The sequence below is a fragment of the Aricia agestis genome, chromosome 16 (assembly GCF_905147365.1).
Source record: "Aricia agestis chromosome 16, ilAriAges1.1, whole genome shotgun sequence".
Taxonomy (NCBI): domain Eukaryota; kingdom Metazoa; phylum Arthropoda; class Insecta; order Lepidoptera; family Lycaenidae; genus Aricia; species Aricia agestis.
Window position 1 is genome coordinate 14,955,147 of NC_056421.1, and position 9,879 is coordinate 14,965,025.

The following is a 9,879-nucleotide window of genomic DNA, read 5'->3' on the forward strand; positions in this document are numbered from 1 at the left end:
AGGGTCTAGTTCCATGAGTTTTGAGGATGGGCTCTTAAAGTCCTCTTGTGTTTCCGAGTCCGCTATCAGGGAAGCTGCGGCTTGTCTAATTTGTCCTTCCAATATTCTGTCCCTGAGGCCTCTTTTAGATTTTGTAGACCCGGTAGGACTTTTTGCTCGTTGTTGCTTTGACATCTTACTTAGGTTAAGCTTCTTTTCAGGTGTTGCTGTTGCTCCCGTTGATGCAGTGGCTTCGCAGGTAAGTACTAATGTTTTATTTATTTTACAGGTGCTGCAGGTGTTCCAGGAGTTCCGGTCTTCAGAGTGTGCCGTCGTCACTCTCCTCCGGTGCAGGTCCCCGAAAACCGCAGCTTTCTGCGACGTCTGGAAGCCTCTAGGTAGGTTTTTGTATCTCCAGGGGTTAACCCCTTTTTCCAGGTGTTCGAGGTCTATGCGTCAGGATAGAGCTTTGGCCGCTTGTTTACTTAGTGAAAACCTCGTCTCTCTACGAGGTATAGGAGCGGAGATATCGGCGTTTTAAAATTTCCAAGATGGCGGCCAAATTTCAGTCTGGAAAATAGATATTCTGCTGCTTCCTCGTCCTTCGGTGTAATCACGCCGAGTTTGGGCTCGTTCTTCAGGGTTTTTGAAGCCCTTCCTGGATATCCAGGTCTCGTTCTCAGATTCGACCTTGAATTTTTTGTGGCCCCGATATGGTTTAAATTTGAGGAAGGGGTAGCTGGAGTGCTGCCTTTAATGTGGAAAGAAACCGCGTCTCTCTAGGTCCTCGGGGAGCGGAGTTATGACCACTTTTGTCAGGCGTTTGACAGATGACGAACTGTCAATGTCACTTTTTGGTGGCCGTTTTCTCAGTGACCGATTGACTAGGATAGGGCGTGCTTGGGCTTGTTGGCCTCGGCCTGAGCTCCTCTATCAGTTTCCGGTGTCAGATTTAAGAAAAAATTTTTGGAAATTTTTTATAACTTTTCCGGGATTTTAAAGTCTTGACCCCCCGGGATGTGTAGCTGGGCTCGTGTGTCACTCGGAGTCGAAAACCGCTTCGTTCTCTGGCTTCTGGTTTCGGAGTTATAGGCCTCTAAACTTTTTCAAAATGGCGGACGAAATGTCAAAGTTGATCTTTTTCGGCCTGTAACTCCGTCAGTTTTTATTTGCCCGGATCGCGGTTTCCTCCTAGGGGGGGTATCTGTACCTGATCTAGATGGTGGTGGGTGAATTTGGGGGGGTTGCAAATCGCACTTTTTCCCCCCTTTTTATCACTCTGCCGGGTTCTCCTCGTTAAGCCCTTTCTGGCAATGTGTCGCACGCCTCTGTCCGATGACTGGTTCGGGAGTAATAAGCCTTTAAATTTTTCCAAGATGGCCGTCAAAATGGCTGCCGAAACGTTTTTTGGCTCTAGCTCCCGTTCCAGAAGTCCTAGAAAGGCGTGCGAGGGCTCGTTTGAATCCTCTCGGTATCTGCCGTCTATTCCCGGTGCTTCCTTATTTTTATTCCCTGCCGTTCCTGTTTTATCCAGATTTTTTACCTTTTTTGGAATAACTCTCGTTCCGGTGGGGCCAGGGGCACGCGGTTTGGGGAGTTTGATGGGGAGTGAATGTGGGCAGCCTCTGGTGCAGTTCTGGCGTGTGCAGCTGGTTCCTGGTCGTGGCAGTAGCCGCTTTTCAGGAAATAAGTTTTTCCGCTTTTTCTCCGGGTTGGTGTTCCGGACCACCTACCTTTTTGCAGCGGGCTGCTTAAGTACTTATTTATGCCAGCCAATGCCGTCGTCCAATCCCACGCGTCTCCAAAGGCGCCTCGACTGGAAGTATTTGAATTTTCTAATTTCTAATAGCAATAGCTCACCCCCTGTGTTTCCAAAAATTTTTCTTTTTGCAGATTTTGTATACTCCTGCAGACTTCTTCGTGGTTCACTATTCACTTTTTAACTAGGGCCTTTCTTTCGCCGACCTCGTGGTGACGCCAAAATCTTAAACACAAGGTCAAGCGTACTTCCCTTAGGTCTATAATTTTGAAAATCACAATTCTAACAAAGGTCACTGTCCCCTACAATGTCCACTTAGTATCACTAAAATCCTTACACTATTACGTCTTTTATCGTACTTTGAAGTTTTTAAATTTTTACACAATAGGTTTTTCACACTTTTCAGCACTTTTCCGATGTTTTTAAGACTTGATCGAATCACCCGCGTGTGGGGGGCATTGAGACGAATCCAACGGTGGTAAAATTTTGAAAATCCGTTCACTTTTACCCACTTTTCCGAATTTTTTACGCGGAGCGATTACAAAAAGCGTGTGCTCGGGACGAGATTCGGCACGAAAACTGGGTTAGGTTAGGTTAGGTTAGGTTAGGTTAGGTTAGGTTAGGTTAGGTTAGGTTAGGTTAGGTTAGGTTAGGTTAGGTTAGGTTAGGTTAGGTTAGGTTAGGTTAGGTTAGGTTAGGTTAGGTTAGGTTAGGTTAGGTTAGGTTAGGTTAGGTTAGGTTAGGTTAGGTTAGGTTCCCCCCGATGGTTGCACGCCTTGTCGTGGCGGTGGGGCTTAGTAACCGCGGCTTGGACAACCGCGGTGAAGCAAAGAGGCAACCAGGGCCGGCCGGTGTCGCCGCCTGGCCCGAGGAGGGCGCTCCCAGCGGACTGGAGGAGTCCGCTGCGGATGCGCACCGAGGTGGGGCCGCAGAGGAAGAGGCAAGTAGGTATTACGGTGCGCCGCTTGCCCTATCCTCTGCGGCCGAGGACGGATCGCGGGGGGGAGAGGCATTGTGGTAGGTTGCCGCTTTCCCTACCCCCCCTGCGAGCTGGCGGGGCCGTTCCGCTTGAACGGCATTGGTGGGGCCGCAGAGGAAGAGGCAAGTAGGTATTACGGAGCGCCGCTTGCCCTATCCTCTGCGGCCGAGGTGTGGTCGGTGGCAGAGCCACAGACCTGATCTGCCACATGGCCTCCAAGTAGCAGACTCGGGGGGCGTCTGCTACAGCCTTATTGGGGGCCGAGGAGGAGGGCGCACGTGTTGTGCGCCCATCGTGGAGTCTTCGGGCCGCTGGCGGGGTCACAGATGTGTGTATCGTTCCTGTGGCCCCGTCAATACGCGGCGTGGCGGAAGATGGGGGGGGGTTTTAGTGGGTATACCGTGGTCTCATTAGCTACGGGAGTCCCACATAACCACTCGGGTCGCCCCCTGCGCCTGGGTGGTATGCGTAATGCATTTCCCCCTCCGGGAAAAAAAAAAAAAAAAAAAAAAAAAAAAAGGTTAGGTTAGGTTAGGTTAGGTTAGGTTAGGTTAGGTTAGGTTAGGTTAGGTTAGGTTAGGTTAGGTTAGGTTAGGTTAGGTTAGGTTGGGGGCGATACCGGTCCGTCCACGTTCGTGTCCCTGGGCGCCTGGGTGCGCCGCCCCGCCCTTTACACGGGGTGAGGCACTCAGGATGGCTGAACGCCGGTCTTTCCTATCTTTCTTCTCGTTTTATAGTATACTCTTCGCTTGCGTTATTTTGTTTTTGTATTACTATCCTTCACCATCTTTTCTACCCTGTCCTTCATTTTTGTTTACTCTTCTATACATTATTGTTTGTTTGTGTGTGAAAATCTGTGTGTGATTCTGTGATGGATAGGCCTGTGGGCCCCGAACCCTAAACTGGTAACGTCCGGTGACGGGGTGCATGGCGAGTCGGTGACTACGCATCGAGGACGTGGGGCAGACTCACCCCTCAATGATCAAAACATGGAAGGTTGCATCGACAAAAATATTCCCCGGGCGGGTACCAACAATGTTGGAGAATCCCGCACCCCCTCAGAGGAGGGGGTCTGGCCCATGTATACGGGGGGCGCCACCGCTGCAATGAAGGAGAGTAGGAGGAGTGAGGAGAAAAACGACTTTGGCAATGTATCACTGGACGATGAGAGGCAATCTGACTTGGCTGCTATGACGACGGCGAGTGAGGGTGATGGTGGATCGCGAGCGGTAACGCCCGCATCCATTGGCGCGGGTCCTTCGCGATTTTATGGAAGACCCGAGAGCGGAAGCGACGAGAGCGGCAACGAGACCGCCGCCTCTCGGAGCCAGGACCGAGGCAGTGAAAGGGAGAGGGAGAAGATAAGGGCCACTTACCGGCGCAAGAGGCGCGGAAGTGACCTGGAGAACAGCCCTGAAAAGGACAAAGGAGTGGCTTTAAAGCCCTCATCAAAAAGAGGAAGAGGCAGACCGCCCACCACAGGGCAATATGTTGGTCTAGCCAAGTCTAAGAGGGAGTACCTCGAACTCAAGGAGAAGGAGATAGCGATGGAAGCGGAGAAGGAGGTCCTGGAAATGACGAAGAAGTTACCAGAGCTACGGTCCCACCGGCTCTCGGAGGCTTCACTCTCCGATTGTGCGATGACAGAGGACGAAGTGGTCACGGCGGAGAAACTGGGCTCAGCCATAACCCAGAGTCTGGACGCCATCCTCGCGGTGACCCAAAAGTCCAAAAACTTGAAAGGGACATCGATTGCGGCCTTGAAAAAGGCGACCTGCACTATACGGGAGGCGAGCTCCGCCCTCCTCAGCAGGTCAGCATCGGAGGAGACAAGAGCCCTGGTAGAAGCAAACACCCGCCTCTCCAGAGAGCTCGACGAGATGAAGAAGGAGTTGGAGGCCGTCAAGCGCAAGCTCGCTGACGCACAACCACATACGGCTCCCAAGACCGTCCAAGAGCCGAATATGGAGGAGATACTGCAGCGAGCAATGCGCGAGGCGGTGTCTCTTATGAACGCCCGCATGGACGCGAGACTGGAAGGGCTTGAGGCTCGGCTCCTGCCGGAACCTCGCCTGCGGCCCCCATTAGCTGCAGACAAGAAGAGGGATAGTGCCGTTTCGACCTCATCTGGCACTAGGCCCCAACAGGCTGAAAAAGAAAGTGAGACTCCGCCTCCGCCGGAGCCATCAGTTTCTACACTGATGCCTCCGACGAACCCGGGTCCGAAACCGAAAAGGACGAAGAAGGGGCGAAAGTCTGCCGCCGCCGCTGAGGCTGCAGCCGCGAGGCGCGACACAGTGACAACGGCAGCAGGGTCACAGCCAGCCGCCACTCCTTCATGGACAGAGGTAGTAAAAAGAGGGAAAGGCAAGGCACCGAGGACGGTGGAAGTAAAGAAAAAGGTGCAAAAGAAAAAGGAGAAGAAAAAGAAGGACAAACAGCTCCGCGCTCCGAAAACTGCAGCCGTAGTGCTAACGCTGCGCCCGGACGCGGAGAAGAACGGTGTCACCTACCAGAGTGTCATCGACAAAGCCAAGCAGCACCTGGATCTGACTGCGTTAGACATAGCAGCGGTCAAATTCAAGCGGGCCGTGACCGGGGCCCGTATGTACGAGGTCTCGGGTACTGCCTGCAAGGAGAAGGCAGACGCTCTGGCGGGTAAACTGAAAGAAATAGTGGGAGAGGACATGGTACACGTATCGCGGCCACAGAAATGTGCTGAGTTACGAATTGCGGGTCTCGATGACTCGGCGTCGGCGGCAGAAATCGCGACTGCTGTAGCGAGAACGGGCGGCTGTCGCGCCGAAGATGTTAGAGTCGGAGAGATTCGCGTAGACAGGAGAGGTCGCGGCTCGGCTTGGGTCAAATGCCCGGTCGAGGCCGCAAAACAAGTGACGGCGCCGAACGCTAAAGTTTATGTCGGTTGGACCGTAGTGCAGGTGACTCTGCTCTCCGCGCGAAAAATGCGGTGCTTTAAGTGCCACGAAGAGGGCCACACCCGGGCGACGTGCTCGTCAGAGATCGATCGCAGTGAGCTCTGCTTCCGCTGCGGACAACCGGGCCACTCGACCAAGCAGTGTGGGAATCCTCCTCACTGTGCACTGTGCGAGGCAAGACAGAAGCCGGCGGACCACATCGTAGGCAGTCGTCGCTGCGACAAGTCTGCCCCTCCCAGCAAGAAGAAACGGAAAGGCCCTGAAAAGAGCCAAGCACCGAAAAAGACCGCCATAACACCTACGGCGGCCTCTAGTGCCAGAGCGGACCCTATGGAAGCCCAATAACGGCCACCATACGATTTCTTCAGGGCAACCTGAACCACTGCGCCCAGGCGCAGGATCTCTGGGTTCAGGCTCTTCTGCAGTGGGAAATCGACGTGGCCGTTATTGCAGAGCCGTACCGCGTCCTGGAAAGGGGTGATTGGTTGGGAGATGTCAACTCGTCGGTCGCCTTGGTCTTTGGTCCCAAAATCGTGCCTCCTTCGTCGAGGAATTCGATAAGGGGCCGTGGATTCGTTGTCGCCATCTTGGGGACCCTCACCGTAGTGGGGGTTTACTTCTCCCCGAATAGGCCGATCGTCGAGTTAGAGGCGCTCTTGCTCCGCCTGACCGCCGTCGTAGAGGGGTCGACTCAACCCGTAGTCGTCGCCGGAGACTTCAACGCGAAGTCACCGTTGTGGGGCTCCCCGGCGACGAATGCGAGAGGTCGCTTGATGGAGGAATGGTTGGCTGCCACCGGTTTGGTCCTGGCGAATCGTGGGGCGACCAGCACATGCGTCCGGCGGCAGGGAGAGTCCATAGTAGACCTGACCCTAGTCAGCCCTGCCATCGCTCAACACGTAACAGAATGGAGGGTCCTGAGTCGTACTGAGACTCTATCGGACCACCTCTACATTCGCTTCGTTATTTCTCACTTGACGGAGCAAGGCCGCACAATTTCACCTGGTGCTGGCCCGAGGTGGTCCCTGAAGAAGCTGGACCGCGACATCCTAAAGGAGGCAGCGGCTGTCGTATCGTGGGCACCTCTCCCATCGGAGGACGTAGAGGAGTGCGTGGAGTGGCTAACTGAGGCGGCGCACAACATCTGCGACGCCTCGATGCCCCGCGCTGGCCCGGTTCCGCCCAGACGCCAGACATACTGGTGGAGCCCGGACCTGAAACGCCTTCGAGAGGAATGTGTAGCGGCCCGACGCCGTTACCTACGGTACCGCAGACGGCGGATCCGAAATGCGGAAGAGGAAGACGCCATCTATGATGGATACCGCTCAGCGCGACACCACCTGCGCGACGCCATCAGAACGGCGAAGAGAGAGGCTTGGGAGGATTTCCTGAGAACTCTGGAGCAGGACCCGTGGGGCAGACCCTACAAATGGGTGAGGCAAAAGCTTCGCCCTGCTGCCCCACCCCTCACTCAGTCCTTGCAGCCGGATCTCTGCAGATCCATTGTTTCGGCCCTATTTCCACCTAGGGCCGAGTGGTCCCCACCATCCATGGCACCACCAACTGCGGAACCCGAAGAGGAGGAGGAAATTCCCCCAGTCTCAGCCGGAGAACTGGCAGCGGCGGTACATAAGATGAGCCTTCAGAATAAGGCCCCTGGCTTGGATGGAGTCCCCGGTCGTGTCTGGGTGCTAGCGATGGAGCACATGGAAGCGCGTGTGCTCGCCGTACTGAACTTGTGTTTGGTACAGGGGCGAGTTCCACGTCGCTGGAAGACGGGCAAACTCGTGCTACTCAGAAAGGCCGGGCGACCAGAAGACCAGCCGTCTGCCTATCGTCCCATAGTGTTGATCGACGAGATCTGCAAGACGTTTGAGAGGATCATCGTCGCACGCCTCAACCGTCATCTTGAGAGCGTTGGTCCCAACCTGAGCGATGCTCAGTTCGGGTTTCGGTCTCGTCGATCAACAATAGACGCGGTGGCACGGATTCGGTCAATCACGGAGCAGGAAATCTCTCAAGGCGGGGTGGTGTTGGTTGTCTCGTTGGACATCACCAACGCATTCAACACCCTGCCTTGGGAAACAATAAAGGAGGCCCTGAGGTACCACCGAGTGCCCAGATACTTACGCCGAACCATCGGTGATTATCTGTCGGAGCGCTCGGTGCAGTACCCTACCGAAGATGGATGGGAAGAGCAGGAGGTAGACTGCGGCGTCCCACAGGGTTCGGCTCTCGGTCCGGAACTGTGGGACCTTGGATTTGACCATGTGCTTCGCGGTGCCAACTTACCCGGCGTCGAACTGGTCGCGTACGCGGATGACACTGCGGTGGTCTGTCGCGCCAAAACGCACCGCGAAGCCACAATCCTGGCGACGGCAGCGGTAGCGCAGGTGGTGCGCAGGATCCAGGCGCTGGGCCTGACGGTGGCGCTGAACAAGACGGAGGCTATCATTTTCCACGGGCCCCGTAACGCGCCGCCGCCTGGCCTGACAATAATAGTTGGAGGGACTTCGATCCAGATTGCGTCTACCATGACATATCTCGGACTGGTCCTCGATAGCCGGTGGACTTTCAAAGAGCACTTCCGCCGGCTATCCGAGAAAGTGACAAAGGCAGCAGGAGCCCTGGCCTCACTGCTCCCGAACCTCGGGGGCCCGAGCCTTACCTGTCGGCGCCTGTACATGGGCGTGATACGCTCTATGGTGATGTACGGTGCGCCGATATGGGCCGAAGATCTGGCAGCTGTGAACAGGCAGGCCCTGGGACGGCTACAACGGATAATGGCGACGCGAGCAGTGCGCGGGTATCGCACCATCTCCCGGGATGCTGCGTGCCTGCTCGCCGGTAGCGTCCCATGGGACCTGGACGCCAAAACCCTCGCCGACGTCTACTGGCGTAGCGCAGAGGTCCGCGCGGGGGGCAGCAACCCCCTCCCGGAAGCCGTGCGTCGGTGGAGGGAAGAGGCCAACGACAGGGCATTGGAAGAATGGGAAGAGCGGCTCGCGGAGCCAAGAGTGAGCGTGGACCTGATACTGGCCATCCGCCCAGTGTTCAGGGAGTGGTTGGGTCGGAAGAACGGCGCACTCTCGTTCCGCCTCACGCAGGTGCTGACCGGGCACGGCTGCTTCGGTCGGTACCTGTGCGAGATCGCCGGGAGGGAGGAGACGACGCGATGCCACCACTGTGGAGAGGACAGGGACACGGCTGCGCACACCTTAACGGCCTGTCCCTCATGGATACCACAACGCGCGGCCTTAACGGCCGCGATTGGACAGGACATATCACTGCCAGCTATGGTTCGCGCCATGCTACGCAGTGAACTGGAGTGGAAGGCGGTCGAGAACTTCTCGGAAGAAGTAATCGCCGCAAAGGAGGAGGCCGAGCGTGACAGAGAGAGGGAGGCGCTGGACCCCCAACGACGAAGAAGGCCAAGGCGACAACGCGTCATCCAAAATGACAACTTGCCGTCCTAGATGGGGAACTCGGGTGACGCTATGGGGATGCCGTCGCCCAGCGAACGAGCCCCTGAGAGGGTCGCGATGCGCTGTGTACTCTTCGCGCATCGCGACACCAGAGAACGGACTGCCTATGCAAGCCCTGGTAGGGCCTCTGTTCGGCGGTAGGAGCTGATTCGCTCTAACGAAGAGGAGCCTGCTATTAGCACGCGGGCAGACACGCTTGCAGAGCCGCGGAGTTGAGCTCGCGCGTTCTCGTGACCCTGCAAAGTGGTGCGATGAAGAGTACCGTCGGGTTTTAGTGGGTAGGGCTGCGGTCAATACCATCTTCACGACTGCAGCGAGCCCCACATACTCGCTGGGGAGTCCCCAATCCCCGCGAGATGCGTCAAGGCATTTCCCGACGCAAAAAAAAAAAAAAAAAAAAAAAAAAAAAAAAAAAAAAAAAAAAAAAAAAGGTTAGGTTAAGAGGCAACCAGGGCCGGCCGGTGTCGCCGCCTGGCCCGAGGAGGGCGCTCCCAGCGGACTGGAGGAGTCCGCTGCGGATGCGCACCGAGGTGGGGCCGCAGAGGAAGAGGCAAGTAGGTATTACGGTGCGCCGCTTGCCCTATCCTCTGCGGCCGAGGACGGATCGCGGGGGGGAGAAGCATTGTGGTAGGTTGCCGCTTTCCCTACCCCCCCTGCGAGCTGGCGGGGCCGTTCCGTTTGAACGGCATTGGTGGGGCCGCAGAGGAATAGGCAAGTAGGTATTACGGTGCGCCGCTTGCC

General features: G+C 56.0%; 1 protein-coding gene across 1 annotated transcript; it reads left to right on the forward strand.

The window, feature by feature from the left end:
- Positions 1-3,706: 3,706 nt before the first annotated feature.
- LOC121735065 lies at positions 3,707-9,129 on the forward strand. Its single transcript, XM_042125731.1, has 2 exons — positions 3,707-5,926; positions 6,022-9,129. The coding sequence occupies exons 1-2, from the start codon at positions 3,707-3,709 to the stop codon at positions 9,127-9,129; spliced, it is 5,328 nt and encodes a 1,775-aa protein (XP_041981665.1).
- Positions 9,130-9,879: the final 750 nt, after the last annotated feature.

Bases quoted from the DNA above. Each gene is read 5' to 3' on its own strand.
- LOC121735065 (XM_042125731.1), top strand. From the start codon at position 3,707: ATGGAAGGTTGCATCGACAAAAATATTCCCCGGGCGGGTACCAACAAT. The intron at 5,927-6,021 runs GCACCGAAAAAG...CGATTTCTTCAG, and splicing joins AAGGCCCTGAAAAGAGCCAA to GGCAACCTGAACCACTGCGC.